This window comes from Macadamia integrifolia, unplaced genomic scaffold (assembly GCF_013358625.1).
Source record: "Macadamia integrifolia cultivar HAES 741 unplaced genomic scaffold, SCU_Mint_v3 scaffold2431, whole genome shotgun sequence".
Classification (NCBI taxonomy): domain Eukaryota; kingdom Viridiplantae; phylum Streptophyta; class Magnoliopsida; order Proteales; family Proteaceae; genus Macadamia; species Macadamia integrifolia.
Genome location: NW_024868713.1, coordinates 18,537 through 38,895, shown reverse-complemented (window position 1 = coordinate 38,895; position 20,359 = coordinate 18,537). Strand labels below are relative to the sequence as shown.

Genomic DNA, 20,359 nt, shown 5'->3' with positions numbered 1-20,359 from the left:
CAAGAAACACATCTGGAAAATCTTTCACAATGTCTATTTTTTTTTTTGTCTTTTTTGTTGTGTCCATCAGGGTTGCAAGGTATGCTTCACACCCCTTGTCCAACAACCTCATCATCTGAAGTGCGAAAACAAAAATTTTCTTGGTCTTCTTCACCCTACTTCCCTTATACACAAATTCAACCCATCTCGAGTCTTGAACACAATTTTTCTCCTTGCACATATCACGCAGGCTCTATAGGCAGATATCAATCCATGCCTAAAATGACATCAAAGTCAGTCATGTTTAGCTTAATCAGATGAGCTCTTATATTTCATCCATAAACTTTTACTGGACATGGTTCATAAACTTCATCCAATCGTACTTCACTCCCAGTAGGTATGCTAACTACTAATTTGTGTGTTAACTTTTATGATTTAATTCCCATCTTAACAGCAAATGGTGGAGATACAAATGAATGTGATGCACCAGAATCAAATAGTTCATATGCAGGTGTCATTGAAATTAATAGGATATTTATGATAACCCCAGGTTTAGACTCAACATCCTCTGAAGTGATGACAAACACTAGTCCTTGTGGTCTAACTCCTTGTGTTAAAGCAAGACAGGTGTCTAATTGAAGCTGAGCTGGCCTTGGAGGTGCCATATACGGATCTCCAAGTATCCTTTGTGGGCAATATCTGGCCACGTGATCTATTTGCTGCCAGATATAACATGGTCCCATTGGTTAAGAGGTCATAGTAGGCCTTGGCTGCTGTGAGGCTTGCCTTACATCAGGTCTTCTGAATTGGGTGACAGTTGTTAGGGAATGGTCCTATCACCATCCTTTTGAATCCCTGTACTGTAGGTTTCCTTCCTTATTGGATCAAAAATTTATCTCTTTGCCTATCTTCAATAGCCTTAGCGGACTAAACCACCTAGGCATAGCTCTATAATTGATGGTCTATTAGCATAGCACCAAGTCCCAGTCTCAGTCCTTTCTCAAACTTCTTTTCTTTGACCTTATCTTCCTTTAAGTATTCTAGAGCAAAGAAGAAAATCTCTTCAAATTTCTGTAGATAGTCTAGCATAGACGTGGGCCCTTGTATTAGCCCATGAATTCAAGTTCCTTTTTGTCCTTCACACTCTTTGAGAAATAGTTCTCGAAGAATGCCACCAAGTGAGGTTAGGGTGTGTTGCTACTAGAATAAGCTTGGTAGTCGTCCACTATGCACTAGCTTCATTTTGTAATTGATAGTTGGCACATATCAACTTCTACTCATTTGTGCATGCCAACACCTCAAAGGCCTTTTCCATGCCTTCAATCGAGCTAGTAGGAGCTAACGGGTCTTGAAAGACTCCACTGAAATATGTAGGTCTGTACTTTTGAAAATTTTTCATCAATCTTAAGGTATCCATCCACTCATATGCCATAGCCCGACTCTGTGGAGTCAGCTTTCCTTGTGGTACTGTCCCATCTAACACATGATGAGGCACTAAGTTCATGCTAAATGACATTTGTTGTGAAGGTAGGGCAGATGGATGTGCAACTTGAGCTATATGCGGTACTTGAGGTGGAGTTGGCTAAGATTCTCAGGTTCAGATTACAACCTCAATCCGAGTGTCCTACCCTATCATAAACTCTCTATGTTGCTAATGCAATCCTTGCATCAAGTTGTTTATGATGGAGGCTACATCCTGAGCTTTCACTATGGGAGGAACCGGAGGAGGAACATTAGGTACTGTTGGTTCTAGTACCTCCTCAGGCTCAGGCTTAGGTAAGGGAGTTCGATTTGTTGTGGCCCTTATGACACGGCGTTGCCTTTTAGGTGGCTGTCCCATTTGCATATAGGCTCGCTTTGGTGCCATTAGAATTTCTGTTAATATGAACACATCATATAAATTTCCAATAGTAGCAATTTAACTCCAAAAACACATTTCAAACCCACCCATGTATGTTAAAATTCAACGCGGAAAAGTACAATCCCCAACATAGGCTTTTGACCCAACTGGCTGTAATGATCGGCTGATGGTTTGCTCGAATTGGTGTCAACTGGTTGATGAAACTGAAACCTCTTTTGTAGAGGTTTTTACCCACCGGTAAATGCAACTGGTGGATGACTTGCTTGGGACTCGTTAACCAGTTGGTTAAAATTTGCTTCTTAACCCTAATCTGAATCTCTTTATCCTATCCTATTTTCACTCCTTATTTGAAGGGCGACTATAACAGACTTTACCTTGGTTATGAAACATCCCCATATAGTGTTTCCCCACATTTACGACTCCTGAACTCATGTGAGATAAAGCCTACATGTCTTAATTTTAGGTTTTTACTTAAAATTTCCAAACTTGAACCCTAGAATTGGGATTTTCTTTATGTAACTCATATAGCTAGGGTTTTTACTATTTCGATTTGTGTATATGTTTATGTAGGCCCTTTTTACACTCGAAACACATACCGCTCTAGTTCCGACCTTCAACCAGAAATGGTTCCGTTCGGAAGAGAATAGGCTGAATTAGCCCCCGTTGTCCAAGAAGCACGTGGATCCTGGGAAGCACGTAGTCACTTGGAGACTGAACTCCTTTGGGGTAAGGAGGAGGTTCATTGCCTAGAGTGGGGTGCCTTACTCCTCCCTTGAAACAAGTGTTTCCCCAGTCCTGTAAAAGCCTTTTATTGTAATATGAAGGGGGAAATGTTGGGGATAATGACTACAAGATTACGAATTGCATCAAGGGGGTGGACATATCCTTCACCATGAAGGAGTTTTCCATTATTATAGGGATGTCAGCTGCTAGAGACAAGGAATATCGTGCCCCCTAGGTCAGACCCATTCAGCTTCTTCAGTAACCATGAGAGGTTTCTCATGTGCCAAGCCTTGACAGGGACTGATGAGGGGTGGTCCTCCTTCTAGAACCTACTGCCCTCCCTCAAGGTACTATATAGGATAGTACATTTTAATGTGGTTCCAACGGCAGGGGCATCACGAAGAGGTCTCGTTGCTCCAGGTGTTTGTCACCTCATGCCTGTACTTAGAGAGGCAAATATGTATACCTAACTTGATGATGCGGTAGATGGCGTATCGCGCGGATCACCATATAGACGGTAATCTATTCTATAGCACCATTCTCACTGAGGTCTTCGGCTACTTCGATGTGAGTCTCGTCAATGAGGCTATACACAGGTCTAAGGTCTACTCGATAGACCACATGACCCTCTAGAAGATGAAGATTTCCCCAAGTACGGGAAATAACGTGGAGTTGGAGAGGCCATAGGACGAGGAGGGGGCTGACAATGATGAGTATTTTGGAGAGGGGTATCAGCCCATGGTCCACCAGCTTGTGCATGCACAACCTCAAGTCTAGGAGTAGGAGGACATCTAGCTCCTATAAATGCAAGATCCACCACACCACCATTCACAGCTCCACATGCGGGAGGAGCTTCTACTTCAGCTAGCGCATCTTGTGAGCCCACCATGGGTGACTTGATGGAGTGTATAGAGGGGGGTTTCTTGGGTATGAACACCCGTTTGGGCACTCTCAAGGGTCGGGTCTCTTCTGTGGAGTGGGAGATGCAAGGTTAGACATCCTTTCAGATTTCTGTGAACCTTGATGATCTATTTGCTGCTCCGTCTGCCAATTAGTGGCCGGCTGCTCCAACTTCTCTTTTCTTGACTTTAATCATTAGACTTGTCTATGTTTACTTTTCATTATGTTATCTTTTAGATGTGATGTACTAAAGTTGTATGAACCCTAATTTTGTTGTCTTGTTAGAACTTATTTTTTAATATTTGAATACTTCCTCATCTTGTGATCGGTTATATTATCTTCAATAAAATTTGAATTTTTATGCTTCAATTATCCTTATGGGCATGGTTGTGATCTTATTAATTATGTTGTGTACAACTTTCACACCTAGGCTAGTCTCCAATGTGTGAACTAGAGTTTTTAATTTTCTTAAGATTTTTATCTTACTTAATCATCAACCTCCCTAGTATCTTGTAGTGTTGTGGGTTAAAGTAAAGCATCACCCTCTGATACCATGCTTTCACAACTTGTTTTTACAAACCTTGGTTATGTGACCTGGACACCATTCGGCCGTTAGCCAATCCTCCAGGATCTCGATGCGGTACTTTAACAACACACAACTTAACAAGATAATCTAACAAAAGCATATAGTCTAATAAGATCATACTGTAATTATAGGCTGATGAACTACTAAATATTACCATATTTAGCTACATACATTGCTTTTTTAAGATCACCACCCAATGAATATAGTATCAGAATACAATTTGTAATTACACAAAAAGAATAAAATGTAAGATGACATCAATCATTCTATCACAAATGCCTGAAGGCACAACCCTCGCAACCACAATCTAGCTCATACTCCATGTATTCTTGAGTCCACGACTCCTTGACTATGCTCACAAGTGCCTCACCTTGCTCGGATGCCTGAACACTTGTATCACTAAATAAAAAGGGAAAACACTCCGATTCCTAAGTCAGATTTCTCTACAAACAGTAATTCCAAGCAGAATAGAAAAGTTTCGGTCCCTCTGAAGAGGTGTATGCCTGAGTATTTATAGTAAGGGTAAGTAGACCCCTGACTTGGTAACCATATTGATACTGATGGGAGTCCATATATGGTAGAAGTCCGAATATAGTAAGTATATTTAAGGTGTGCATGGATGGTAGGTTTCCCAATTAGTGAGGGATCCTCCTTTTTAGGGAAAGTTAGGAATCCCTTCAAGGGATCTTCACTATTTGGGAAAGATCCGCTCCTTTCTTGGAGGCTATGTATTTGATTTGAGTGAGCTATTTCGTCTATCTAGGGCTTCTCCTGGCCCTTACGAGTAACTCAGTTACTTGGTCGAGGTCTTCTAAATGTCCATGAATGGCTCGACAGCCCGATCGGGGTCCTCCAAGTGTCTACAAGTAGCTCAGTAACTCGATCAAGACCCGGTCGCCTGATGAATAGTAATGTTATGGTCAAAGTTCATCGAGCTCCTCTGAGTTGCTTGGTTGGTTGGTTAGGGCTTAACAAACTACATCTTGGCTTGCTGTCTTAGTTATGCCTGCGAGTAGCTCGACCTTCTGCCTGTTGAGCAACTTAGCTACTACTTATTTTGGTGCTCAAAACCCCACATAAAATACATATGACCATGTACTCTAATTCCTAGATTACATAATATTACTTGGCTATAAACCTAAGTATGCTAACTTACGTATGAAATATTATTGGTCACACACATATTAAAAGTGTCCTCATCAATACACGGGGTATTACAGTTTCTTTCAATGGAGACTATGGAAGAAGAATCAAAATCAAGGATAAAAGAGTGCAAAGTGATGGAGAAGATTGGAGGGGGGGAGCTTTTGGATCAATGTATCTCGTTGTCCAGAAGACTAACAAAAAGAGATAAAGAAAAAGGGAATTGATTGCCTTAAGACTCCTTATCTTTGAATTCATCTCTACTATTGTTTCTCATTTTCCTCTCAATTGAAGTTGAGATACAGTTTTGCAGCTTGAAGACTTGACGGCTTGGGGAGATTACTCCTCTAAGTTCGTCGGGGAAGAAAGAAGGTAAGATGGCATACGAGGTTGGAATGATGGAAACTCTATTTTGATATCTTAAGGTTTTGTAATGAAAGGAAAATGGTAAAACTATACTAACGAAGGGTATAATATTGTCATTTATGAATGTTTTAATTTACTTAACTGTTTCTGTCCAAAACACAGAGGGTTTGTAATAGGACCATAGTCCAGGAGAGGGACATGCAAATAACCCAAGATATCATTAGGTTGGGCATGCCACCAGCTTTTGATAAGCCAATAGTATGCACCATAATTAGTAAATACACGTATTAAACGCATATTTTTGCCGTATTCGAAATTTAATTTTTGAATCTGTATTCTTACATATAAAACTTCATATATGAAAAAAATACATGTTTATAAGGGACCCCGAATTAAACACATATTTCCCATATTTTTTCGTGTTACTAATCATACCACATTAAAAAAAAAAAAAATCAAATAAACATTCATTTTTCCATATTTTCCCCATATTTTTCTGTGTTATTGATTTTATGACAATTATAATTAAGAAATAAAAAATCAAACTCCCAAAGCTCTTTTCAATTGAAAATCCTAACCTAGAGAGGGATGTAGGATTATTCCTTATATGCTTCTTTGCCTTGATATTTATTTCAACTAATCCATATCAGATCTATGTAAACGACCCCATTTAGTTGGGATAAGATTATGTTTGTTAATCATAAAGAGGGTCTTTTAAGTTCTTTTTTTTCTTAAAATCCTAAGTATATATATGTTTCATGGTAAATACATATCCATATTTTTGCTTACAGAGCGACCTATTAAACACGTACTGTATCATTACAGTATGTATATTATTATGCTGGATTTTTAAAAAGTAATATTGTTGACTGACTTGTTCAATTATCATACGTATTCGTTCCCGTGTTATTGTCATTCCCAAACTTACTAACTATGATATGCATCAGTCATCAAGCTAGACACATAATAAGGTAAAAAAGTCATTTCCAAAAGGTTGAAGAGGTGATGACACATGATGGCGCCACTTTTTCATTAAATAAATAAAAATAAATTTTTTTTGGTAGAGGTACATCATCATGATGTGGAACGAATACCTGTTATTTTTTTGGGTTAGAAAAAACGAATACCTGTTGACTTGTTCCGCTCAAGTTTCTTCTAATCTTGTATCTTCTTTCTCTGATATTATTTATTGTGAAAAGATCAAATTACAACATTTTCAGCCCTTGCACGCAAACACGGGCTAGGTTTTTGCACCGAAAAAGAAAAGAAAAAAGGAAAAAAAGATAAAAAGAACAAAGAAAAAAAGATAAAAAGAAAAAAAGAAGAAAGAAAGAAGCTAGGTTTGAAAATGGAAATGGTCTTTGAATTTGTAAACCCGTACGCGGTTCCGTTCTTCAAAGGCAAAACCCAAAATTTAATTTAATGTGGGACCTGGTTTTGAATTTTTCTCTCGTTCTTTCGTCCTTCATGGAAATTTCAACAAGCTTGACTGGTTTTTGTTTCCCTATCCACCGTGGAATGGCATCTAGACTCGCATCTACTTGGTCCATGGAGATATCACCTCTGTTTCCCCTTAATAGAGAGTCAATCTGCTTGGTCCATGGAGATATCATATCACCTCTGGTTTCTCTTCATAGAGTCTCTAAGGTTCTCCCTTTTTCTGTCACCCTTTGGCAGTGAGTGAGAAGGTTTTTGAGCATTTCCATGGGAAATTGCTGCAAGGGACCTGTAAGACTTGCGCATGCTTCTTCTACTATTCCTTCTTCAGGCAAGCTTATTGATTCTTTTCCTAAATTGTATAATTTAATGCCTAATTTAATTGTCTTGTGAGAGATTTCATTTCTTGTTTAGTTATTTTTCATTTAGAAAGGTAAGTTTTTGGAAAGTGTACTTCGATAGTTGCATGCCCCTGTTTTCTGTTTTTATTCTTGGATTTCCTTTGCTTGCAGTAATTTAAGGTATGGATTTTTGACAAGTTTTGAGTGTAATTCTAATTCTAGGGCTTGTTATGCATGGTTTTTTGGGGGTGTACTTGAAATTCTTTGGATTTTGAGGCTACTTCTGTTCTGTTTGCTTTTTCTATATTTATTTTGGATTTTGTTCCCGAATTGGGTAAGTATGAGAATATGAAGCTTATGGTGCTGTTACGATTTTGTTCATATCCTCCTTTTTCTCTGGGTGGTGATTTGGGGTGGGGAGGGGGGTTGGATTAGAAATTCATTGACTCATTTCAATTAATTAATGAAATGAATCTTCGAGATTTTGTGCACTTTGAAGAGAGAATGGAAGCCATCTGAAAATGTTTTAATTTTTTCTTTGGGGGTTCAAAATATTTATCAAACCAAACTCATCCCTGGCACTGAACCTACTCTTTTGTTTAAAATTAAGGATTTTGTGTTAAAGGACCAAAGCAAGAGTTCTGAAAACTGGAAAGGAGTTATTAGTTACAACTTAATCAGCTAGTCTAATGTCTCATTGACAGTCAAACTATGATTATAAATAATTATCCTGATGACCTTTACAGTACGTAATGTATGGTTCAGGGCGCTCCAATATGGTTGCATGCCTTCATTTGCATAATTTAGGGAATCTGTCTTCACCAGCTAAAAGTGACAACTAACCAGCTCTGTATCCCAAAGAGACTAGCTGAATTTAGAAACTAGCCATGCGATGAAATTGGATTTTTCAATTTTAGGGAATATAAAGAGAATAAAGAAGCTTTATGTCCTCAACAAGAGAATATGCCTTACAAAGCATAGTTTTTAAGGCGGTAAGGCGACGGAGGCGTTTGAGGGTCTTTTGGAGCGCCTTAGCGATAAGGCGGACATAAAGCGTCACCTTGTTGACTAAAGCATTCCTGTGTAATTTTTTTATAAAACCAATCTATTTGGCTCAAATCCTAGTTGAATCCTATTACTCATATGTTAAATAAATATTAAAGGTTCATATTCATGCCAATGTAAGATATTCATCAAGAAAACAAATCAATAAAGTGAATAAACTAAGTTCATCTTCATCAATCATCAATCATCAATACATATTAATGTATAATATAAATACATAATTATGAAACAAAATTATAAATATAAAGAAAAGAAGACATAAAAAATACAAGTGTTTATTACACTTACTTCTATGATGCTAAAATGAGTGCCTAAGCCCTAAGGTCATACATTATATTTCTACTCCTGTCAAAGAAGAATGAAGCTCACTGCTGCCGGAGCAAAATGGTCGCTTGGATAAGTTGTTCTTTCTTTTTCCTTGATTCATTCACAAAGCCCTTTCTTAAAACCCTTGACAAAATCCAAACCCTGTTTGTGAATCGTGTTTTTGTTTTGTTTGTTTTGGTTATTTTTGGTGGAATAAAGCTGATCCCATACATCTCAAGTGTTAACAAAACCATACACCTACCAATAAAAAATCTATATTTGGAATCTTCATCAAGTAATTTTAAAATGTGTTAAAAAAAAAAAAAAATCATAACGCACCACTTCACGTAAGACAGAGCACTGCCTTACCATCTCTAGACCAGCGCCTTAAAAACTATGTTCCAAAGTAGAGTTTCTTTCACTGAAACCACTCACCATTCACAATTAAACCTATCCCCTGTGTGCAAACTTAACCCCCCCCACTTAACCTAATTTCTAGTGGGAATACATACTAGAATCAGTGGATTAAGATTTGACCTGTATTATAAGTTACGTTCTGGAAAGCGTTTTCAGATTGTTTCCATTTAATTTCTCCACTTTAGAATTTTTTTTTATAATCCATAGTGATGCTGATATCTTACACATGAAACTCCATTTAATTGGGTATTGTAGTGAAATTGTATTTTTCATCATTTACTTGTCTTAGTTATTTGTTTCCCTACACAAATGATTATATTGTTCTTTCTTTTCTTTTCCCTTCAGAGCGCCCCATCCTCTAGGAGTATTCTTGTTGCTTTACCCAACATTCTTCCAACAGGCAGCTGAAATACCTTAGTAATTCTTCCCACTATGATGATTTTGAAGCCTGCACTTTACCAATTGAGACAGTAAGAGCTCAGGTTTTGCATGGTTTTTATCCTGGTTACCCAAGTTGAAACCATTAACGGTTATTATAGGTCAATGCTAACACAAAATTAAACATATCTTTCTAAGTTCTGAGCTTAAGACCAAATTCATCAGGTCAGCTATGGGTTGGGCCTAATCTATTTCCAACGGCAAGTCTATATTTGGCACTTGTCAGGTCTGCAAAATCCAATTGCAAACAATGGTTCAACGATCAAGGCGCCTTGGACGCCTTGTTGGTGTCGCATTGCTTTTGAACCCCCTCCAATGCCTTGGGTCGCCTAGACACCGTGACAACTATGGTTCAACCTGATCCCAACATGAATCCAGTAAGATTTAAACCTCAAACAACATCATTGAGTTGATCATCTTGGATTACTGGTTAACCAAACACATGTGGAGATTTAAAATTTAAATAATTCAAATAGATATCAGAATTTTCATATATGATAAGATAAATATTATGTTATAGTCTGCATGGCACTGATGGAACCATAGTTTATCAGTCTCTGGGAAATTTGGATCTGTTCAAAGCATTCAAATCTTCTTGCTTCTATTAAATCAATGCACTTAATGGAAATTGTTTACAGTGTCTACATTTTACAGATTTGTATGGTTAGGTTTATTTTAATGAATTTCAAATTCGTACTTCCCATAGAAGTTTATTCATAATATCTTGATAAACTTGTAATAAAGTCAGCTGTTTAGTACAGTTGGTTGGTGCATAGTGCAGTAGAGCACTTGCGCCCGGGAGCTCTCGGGTTTGAGACTCCTGTTCCACATCTAGTCCCACCCCCCCCCTCTTATATCCCCCTACTTTGTAACCAAAAAAATAAAAACTTCTAATAGAGTAAGTTTTAAACTCTTTTCTTGCCTTTCTCCTTTCAACATCCCATTTTAAAGGCTTAAAATGTTCTCTGGCTTTGCTATACTGGATGTTTATAAATTTTATCTTTCTATCACCACCGAAAATTGCTGGCATCTTCTATAATCGCTCAGGAAACTTTTGGTAAGGAACTCTGCTATTAACACATTTTTTTATTCTATTTTTATTTTTATTTTTGTTTTAATTTCAGGGGCTGGAAATCCTCCAAGCAGAACCTTGTATTCGGCTCCGTCCGGCCAGGAAACGTCATTTGCCAATTTGGGCATAAAATCTCTTACGGCTTTTTCTAGTGATGCATCAGTCTCTGTCAGTGTCAAGTCTTTTAGCTTCAATGATCTCAAGAGTGCTGCGAAGAACTTCCGCTCAGAAACTCTTCTGGGTGAAGGAGGATTTGGATGTGTCTTCAAAGGATGGATTGATGAAAATACACTCACTCCCACTAAACCAGGTGGTGGAATTGTTGTGGCCATCAAGAAACTCAAGATGGAAAGCTGCCAAGGCCACAAAGAATGGCTTGTATGCATCATGAGGATTGCATGTTTTATTTTATTTATTTATTTTTTTTCCAATTTGAACATAGCCAATCAGTATGTGAACTTAATCCTAATTTGACCATTTTTACTCTGCAGGCAGAGGTTAATTACTTGGGTCAACTTCGCCACGAGAATCTGGTGAAACTTATTGGATACTGTTCAGAGTATGAGAATAGACTCTTAGTTTATGAGTATATGGTGAGAGGAAGTTTGGAAAATCATTTGTTTAGAAGTAAGTGAACTGTCTCCTCTTTTATTTTATTTTTTTATTTTTTGGCTCCTCTTTTATTCATTTTGACAACTGTCCATGATTGTCATTCTCTGTCTTCCTATATTTACATTTATTATCATAATATCTTCTTCAAAATTCAAGGTAGTAGAGCATTACAAAGGCGTAAAAAAAGTGCAAACTCATGAGGCTTGCCATTGTGGGTCCGGGGAGGGTCATAATATACACAGCCTTACCCTTGCTTTGCGAAGAGGCTGTTTCCTGACTCGAACCCGTGACTACAAGGTCATAATGGAGCAACCTTGCTGTTGTGCCAAGGTCCATAAAACACAATGCAGTCCCCAAAATACATGATTTAATAATCAGTCAACTGGAGATGGTTCCTAAAGCATCTTGGTTGCATTTCTTGAATTTCTTGGTTACCAAGTTTGGCTTTGGTCAAGAAAACAGTTAATATACCAAATATTCAAGGATGACTTGGTCCAGTTTTGTATATTTGAGCGGATTCACATCCAGATTGCAACTGTGTTGCTCAAAATTGACCCCAGGTTTTGGTCTAACAATGGTTGGAAGTAGCATTTTATTATTTTAAGTCTTTATTTTTAAGTAATAGCATATGTAGGAGTTAGGAGTCGGCTAGTATTTCTTTCCTTTTGTACTAGTTTCCTTTTATGAGTTGGTTTCTAATTTTATGTCTTTATTTTCCTCTATAATGGCTGTAATCAATGGACAGAGCTAGAGAGAATTGGTTTGGTTTTGTGCTCTGTGAGAGCATGTGCTTCCCTTTACCCTCTGCTACTTTGATCTTCCCCTTCTCTAAGGGTCCTCCATCAATTTGGTATCAAATTCGAAGGATCCTTCCTTTGTTCTCTCCCTATTCCACCTTCTTCCCTATCTCCTCTTCTTCCCATTATTTTCTGTCTTCTTCTCACTTTTGCTAAGAATTGAGTTCCCCCATCCCACCCCACCAAAAAAAAAAAAAAAAAAAAAGAAGTCTCTGTTCAAAACAGAGAAGTTGAACCACCCTCACTACTCCGCCTCCCCTGATCTTGGTTACCCTTGCTAGGGTTCCTGCAACCAAAAGAAGAGAAGAGAGAGCGACCAGATAAGAGACAAGAGAGTGCGAGACAGAGACCAGAACACAAACCTGGCCTTCTCCTGTTCTTCACCTTCCCACAGCAGGTTGGCTTATCACATCCAAGTCTCCGTTGAAGTCGCAACTCACCCAGAAACACCCTGGTTGCAGATTTCCAGACGGCGACACCAACTTTACACTTCCACTATGCGCTGAAGGCCTCCCGGTCGAACTCTACCTTCGCTGGTTTCCTTGGGTTGACAGAGCAGAAGACCCTTTGCTGTTTTGTCTCCAAGTAGGAGAAGCAACATTCTGTCGGTATCCCTTTTCCCCACGATCTCCTTTTTGTTCTTTTCTTTCTGTAATTTTTCTGATTTTCCAGTATTGCCCCTATATTCTCCCCTTACTCCTAGTTATCCTTTTTTTTACACTTGCTTCCAAAAATACCCCCGCCCCATACATAATGCACATTGTGGATTCTAATTGAACTTACATAATTACCATTATTGCCACTCACTTAGATATTTCCATTTAATTACCGTTCTACCATTCCCCTTTAAGCTTCCGTCTAATTATTGTTTTGCCATTACTCTTTGAGTGCTATTTTGTTTATCTCCACCATGGTAGCAAATAGTGAAGTTCTTCAACAGCTCAACTCCTATAAATGCGAACATGTCGATGCCCTCACTACAACTGTCAGTTCCCTTCATACTATGGTGACAATCATGCAAGCTTCTTTCAGTTGATTGGTGGCTATAGATAGAGGAAAGAGTCTCATGAATCTATGGCTTCTTCCAACTCCATCCCACTAGACTAGCCACCACCCCAACAACATACACCACTATAGCCACTACCACACCACCACCACCACCACCACCATATGTAAATGGTCAATGTAATGATTATGGAGTAGAAAGAGTAGCAAGACTGGATGACCTTGACTTTTATGGGGATAGTAATCCAATACTATACCTTGATTAGATTCACAACTTAGAGACATTGTTCAGATTATAGTTGTAACGGCGCCAAGGTGAACCAAGGCGTTGGAGGGTTATCTAAGCGCATAGGCGAAAAGGCACACACCTTAAGGCAAACACGGTGACCAAATGTTATTTTTTATTGTCACTATTTTCTAACATTATTTAGTATACTACATATACCTTGTATTATCAAAAATCAACATGAAGCCACATCAAGTCATCAAAATCAACATTAAGCCACACCAAATCATCAAAGATCAACATTAAGTCCCATTAAGTTATAAAAAATCAACATTTAGAGAAATGCTCTTGTTCTATAATAGTTTTTACTTGTCAAATGATGTTATTTTTACATGAGACTTTTTGTATTAGGTATAACACAAAATCAACTTTTTAATAACTCTAAGATTATTTAAATCTAAGTTGTAATGACAAAGTTATTCCGGTCAAACTTATTTTAAAGTGTTCGAATGATGTTAAAATTGCCTAAATGAAAAATAATTTTAAAGACATCAAACCAAAAGATTAATTTACCGGACTTTGATTTTTAGCAAAGTTTTACCATGATAGGATTTATAAAAATTTCAGAATTGAGAAAAACCCCAACATTTGAAAGTTGAAAATAGCCCCTACAACCAAAAATCTAGTTTTTATTCTTGAACTGGAGGATTGACTTTTTATCCTTTTGGAATTTGAGTTTTAAACTATTTTTGTTTGATTCAAATAGGGGTATTTGCTTATTTATGAATAATATCTTAAGTAAATGAAGTAACAAATATGAGAACATTTACTTGAAGAGTATGTTGCTGGATTGACTGATGCCCGAAAAGTCTTATTTGCTGAGGCTAAGTTGAAAGGCACAGCTTAAGTCTGGTGGGTCAGGCAACGACAACAGAACTGAACCTGAAGCATTGGATTAGTCACTGCTTGGGTTGAAATGCATGAGGTCATGAACTAGAGATTCTTACCTCCCGATTACAAGCAGCATATGCACCTTAGGTTTGCAAAGTTGAAATAGGAAAATATGGCCGTTGAAGAATATGTTGCTAGATTTTATTATTTTCTACTCGTTTTGATTTTGAGTGGGATGAAAAAGTTTTGGTGGGATAGTTTCGCACTGGTTTGCACCGTCAAATTAGTGTTGCCATTGCGTCCATTCGATTTTCTACAATGGAAGATGTTGTACTGGTAGCATATCAGGTTGAGGATAGCTTGAATTGCCCATAAAATCGGATAATTTTTACAGAAAATTTTCCTAGGGGTTCTAGTTCCCTTCAGCAGCAGCTTTCTACCTAGGAAAAGTCATTCAATAGACCACTTGCTAATGCTTCATCTATGGTATCTTCTTGACCTAGACAACTTTATTCTCCACCTCGACGTGATTTAGACGTGCCATCTTCACGGCCTAACTGTCCATAGTCTCCACCTCGGCGTGGTTCAAACAAATCTTTTGGGTCGACAAAGTTTACTATTTAGTGCCACTTGTGCAAAGGCTTCGGACATATCAGTGCTCAATGTCCTAGCCGTTTGGTTGCTTTTATTCACAAGGATTCTCCTTTACCTTATATTCCGGAAGAGCAACTTGGTTATGAAATAAGTGATTTAAGGGAGTGTGCGATAGGTGAAGTTAATGGCACTCCTAATGATGAGAACCATATCCTTTTTATGTCTTTCATCCTGTATTGACCACTCAAAAAGTATCTAATGATGAAGATTGACATTGCAATATTATTTTCAAGACCCGTGTGAAATGCAATGACCAACCGTTAAACTTGATCATTGACTAGGGTAGTTGCACTGATGTTGTCTCTGAAGACGTTCGTAAGTTGGGATTGAAGACAGATTCACATCCAAATCCCTATAAGGTTTCTTGGGCGAACAACACTAATCTCAAGATCACAGATAAGTGTTTGGTCACATATTCTATTGGTGGATTTTAGGTTACAATTTAATGTGACGTCTTCCCTCTGAAGTGCCATATCCTCTTGCTCAACTGTGATTGTTTGACAATAAAGTACAATATTGTGGCTATACAAACGCTTATGCTTTCAAGCACGGCAATAAGACTATGAAGTTTCATCATGCCAAAGATCTCCCTGAAATTAAGCTAAAAAAGATGGCAGGATTGTTCCTCATTCAGTGTATTCCTTCAGATGATCTCCTCGGTCCTTTCCCCAACTTGTTGGAGTTGGGTTCTTTTTAGATGAGGAGATTTGATGCAGATACGACTGCACTTTACTGGTTGGACCAACATGAGCGGCTTCGGAAGCCATGAGCCAAGAAGAACGGGTCTAGCCCAAGGTTTTGGTCCAACAAGGATTGGAAGTACTATTTTATTATTTTAAGTATTTATTCCAAGTAATAGCATATTTAGTAGTCAGCTAGGATTTCTTTCCTTTTGAAATAGTTTCCTTTTCTGAGTTGGTTTCTAATTTTATATCTTTATTTTCCTATATAATGGATGTCATCGATGGACAAGGCTAGAGAGAATTGATAGTGAATGAGAATTGGTTTGGTTTTGTGCTCTATGAGAGCGTTTACTTCCCTTTCCCCCCTGCTACTCTGATCTTCCCCTTCTTTTTTGAGGGTCCTCCATCACAGTGTTACTTGTAGACTAAGTGGAAAGGGAAAAGAGTTTTGACTTAAAAACCATGGACCTTAAATATTTTACATCTAAAAATAGAATTCTTAAAAGAGATCTGAACCCATGGTTTTTAAGGCAGACTCTGTGCAAGTGGTTTTAGATGTAAAATATTATTTTCTTCTAAGATGTAATTTTGAGGGAGCTTTCTTTGTAAAATTGAAAATTTTATTTCTTACTTGTGAATTCCAGATAGGTACCTCTGCCCTGCTCCTCCTCTTTCCACTGTGATGGCTGTGGATGGTGGCGGCAATGGCTGCCTTACAACCTTTCCGGCAGTAGTGGCAGCTGCTACTGCTTCTCCCCATTTTTCTTATGATGTTTCCATTTTCTCCGGTATCTCTCCCCATTTCCCCCTTTTCCTCATTCCTTTCTTTTCACCCCTATTTTCTGTCTGAGCACCTTGAACAATATGGCAACCAGTTGCCTAGGCGTTCAAGAACCGCATTGTAGTTGCTGCCTTGACAACTGCATATAGGACTCTCAATGTGACTTGGTACTTCAACTAGAAATTGTCTAATCCTATTTCAAATCATACCACTACATATTTGACCATTATCTGGCTTAAAAGGAGCATAATTGGACTCCTAAACTGTCTAGGAAAACTAAAACTCACAAATCCTAATGAAATATAGATCAAACCCTTTTTGACTTTCAAATTCTTAGTGAGTAGGAAATGACTTCAAGTTTGCACGCCCACTTTGTACAAATTCTAGCTTTATGGTTGAGCCCATTACAACCACAAGCATAGAAAAGCAGAGGCTCAGAAGTCAGAACCATATAAAATTTTAAAGGATCCTATACATGGTGGTTGGATGATGAAGCTTGAGCAGTCCTCATGATTAAGAAACCTTGTTATAAAACTTTAGCAAAAGATTAAGTACTAAAATGTTTAAAAGGGTAAAAAATTGCAAGAAATGAAAGTAAGGAGAAAGTAGGGAAGGATAGACTAAAACAATATGAGAATCTTAACAGATTAGGGTTCCAAAGAGGGTAATTTATATTGGAGGAGCTAAAACAGACCTACAATGACTTTTGGAGAGCAGGTGAGGAATATATGCATTAATTAGGTTTGGTTGAAGATCAAAACAGAATCTGTGTAGATGACCTTATTTAGTTGGTATAAGGCTTAGGTGAGTCGAGCACTTGTTACTTGTGGAGTATTGGAATCTGAAGCATCCAACAAGAGCACATCTTCTATTTAGAAAGAGTCCATGTAGCACTGGTTTAAATGCCATGGGCCACATTAAAAAGAGTGACATGGTAGATTCTGAAGACCAGAGAAATGCATGCTGAAAGTTATCTCAGATTCCGAAAACTTTCCTAGTTTTGAATGCTTCACTCTAATTAGACCTTAGAAAGCCCTGCCGTAAGAGTCCTGGATTCATCTAAAGAACTCTTTTAGTTTTCCTTCTGCCCAATGTTGATGAATAATCATCCATCCCTATATTGTTGAATTTTCTTGGAGTTTTTTATTCTTTAGAGCCTCATGTCTTTAACCATCTTGCAAACAGTTAATGCTAAAGTACAATACACAGAAATTGAATTTTCTTGCTTGTCTGCAAGAGATTATGGGAAGGTATTAGAAGAGTTACATAAGTTGACAAGAATGAGTAAATCATGTTAGTTTCAATTTGAGATTGGGAAATCACAAGCCTACACCTTGAAACTTGCTGCTACCAGCTGGGTTTGGCAAAATTTGTTAGTTACTTTGTTCAGAAACGCTGGCTACATTTTGGTCAGATAGAGAATTCCTGACAAAAAACCAACTGAAACTTGACCGATATGATGCTTGGGACCTGAGTTGATGGCTGGTCAGTTCAGATTCTACTACAAAATACATCTGCTTTCTCTCTATTCCAGCTTATGTTAACATTCCTTTTATTCCTTATGCCCATCCAATAGTTGACATGTTATTCTAATGTCAATACTGTATGCATCATTCTTTGCCGAATGAATTCTTAAGGGTGAAAAATCTCGTATCTGCAGAAGGTATTCAACCTCTACCATGGCTCACACGAATGAGCATAGCCATTGATGTTGCCCGGGGACTTTCTTTCTTACATAATTTAGAGAACCATGTAATATACCGCGATCTAAAAGCTTCCAACATTCTGCTCGACTCGGTATGAAATTCTACTCACAAATCAATATAATAGTTCATTATAATAGTTCCATTTTTTCTCAGTACTAGTGGTTCCGTTTTTAAACTTGCCTAATCTCAGCTAATCCTTTTACTTATCTAATTCAGCCTTTTGTGCAATCACTCCATGTAGGAATTCAATGCAAAACTTTCAGATTTTGGCCTAGCAAGGGATGGTCCTACGGGAGATAAAACACATGTTTCAACTCGAGTGGTGGGAACTCGTGGTTACGCTGCTCCGGAATATGTGGCAACAGGTTACATCTACCTCCATGACAAAATTAGGAATTATAGGCCATAATTTATCTATTCACCTTGGTCAAGTAGCCATATCATTCTTTTCCTAATTGACAAATTATCTAAAACAGGTCACTTAACCATAAAGAGTGATGTGTACAGCTATGGAGTTGTCTTGTTGGAGTTGTTATCCGGAAGACGGGCCCTGACTGAAGAGACAGCTATTGTTGAAGAGAGCCTTGTAGATTGGGCAAAGCCATTTCTAAGTGACGACAGGAGAGTGCTAAGAATCATGGACACAACGTTGGGAGGTCAATATTCCAAGAAAGGAGCCCAGGGCCTCGCCGCACTTGCTCTCCAGTGCCTCCATTCTGACCCCAAGAACAGGCCTTGTATGAAAGATGTTGTTGATACATTGGAGCTACTCCAGACATCGAAGGATGTTAGAAGGACCCCACCTCCTAAGCTTAAACACCGCGGGATCAAGAAATCAATTTATACTCCCAAGACAACTGCAAATTGCTCAGAGATACACGCTTTCAAGCACTAGTGATTTCACTTAAAAGTGTAATTAATTCAAATGGCTAGTTTCTTTCGAGTACGAAACATTTTTTTAACATATGTAATGTGATTCATCGATCTTAGCGTTAAAACAATTTTGGTTTGCAGTTGGACAAGTATTTGTTATCCTTTTTTTTTTATTTTTTATTTTTTGATTCAACCAAAGGAAAATACTACATTAGATAGGATTATGAATATTATACAGCATATCCGACTTAACTCCTATTTTTTATCCATTTGGTTATCAATTTTGCATCTTATTAATTTTGAAAACAGAAAACAAAACTTACCCATTTCTGTTGTAGCTGACACCATTTATTTTTTATTTATTTATTTAATTTTTTTTTAATGACTACAGAAGCTTTAAATAGCATTGACATTCCTAGAACCACTCACTTGGTTGCTCCGAGTTATTTTGATACAATGATATGACTCATTTTTACTGGAGTATAGAACAAACATTTTTACTGGAATGACTTTTGAGTGGTATTGTCACACCCCCTTCGCTTACGCCAGGGCATGCGGCACTAGATTATCAAACCTGGTTAATCTATCTACATCAAGATCACGGAAGTAGCCAACTATCTCACAATGCCACAAGATCACTAAATACAATCAGAGCATGCATATAAAATTTATAACATGATAATACTGATGGTAATCTATCTACAGTGATAGATACAATTATATAGGCCCAATTTTGAATAATCCACTGCTAAGTAAATATTACAGTGTACATCTCATGTAAACATAAATCACAATATGAGAAGTGACATTAGTCCGCATCCACAGTGTCTTGCAGACACAACCTGACAACCATTGCTAAAATCCTAATCTATTTCAGTTCCGGTTTCACCATCTAAAAAGGATAATCCATGAAGGGTGAGCTATAGTAGCCCAGTAAGGGGTTAGCGGGCAAGCACACACATCAAATCATGATGTCAAATGCATGCTCACAACCATAATCAATATACATGATGTTGTAATGCTCAACCACATGTCCATTTTCCATTATAAGATCATTCCTAATTACGAAGTCTAAATGTGGATATAAGTGCTGTAAGCAACACAGGTGGTATCCCCTCCCCAGTACATCAGGTTCAAGAGATACAAGCTCAAGCAGGAGTTAGCCAGTCTCAGAGAGAACCTTAGTCAACCCCTAAATAGCAACCCCTGACAGCCATAGTCCCAGAATCCTACATAGGTCACCCATGTTGTTCGACAGCCATGCGTACAGTAAGTTGTACTATGCTACGCCCATCTTGGATACAGTCTATCTTACGTCGCCGTATAGTCCAACCAGACTTACCACCGATTGAGATTAGCCAATACATCACCCCCTATTGAAATGGGGTTACAACACTGAGTTATGATCTTAGCCCAATGCAACTCTACATGCATACCAATCAGCCAGTAATATCCACACATCGTCTAACCTCTAGGCCCACGGTACCAGAATCACAC

At 38.0% G+C, this 20,359-nt stretch overlaps 1 protein-coding gene across 1 annotated transcript; it reads left to right on the top strand.

Moving 5' to 3' along the window:
- The first annotated feature begins 6,884 nt into the window (after window positions 1–6,884).
- Window positions 6,885–19,011, top strand: LOC122066516 (probable serine/threonine-protein kinase PBL18). The gene is made up of 6 exons (XM_042630330.1): window positions 6,885–7,326; window positions 10,687–11,012; window positions 11,126–11,261; window positions 17,944–18,080; window positions 18,231–18,354; window positions 18,466–19,011. Exons 1-6 carry the CDS (start codon window positions 7,263–7,265, stop codon window positions 18,882–18,884), a joined length of 1,206 nt encoding a protein of 401 aa, XP_042486264.1. The 5' UTR covers window positions 6,885–7,262; the 3' UTR covers window positions 18,885–19,011.
- Window positions 19,012–20,359: the final 1,348 nt, after the last annotated feature.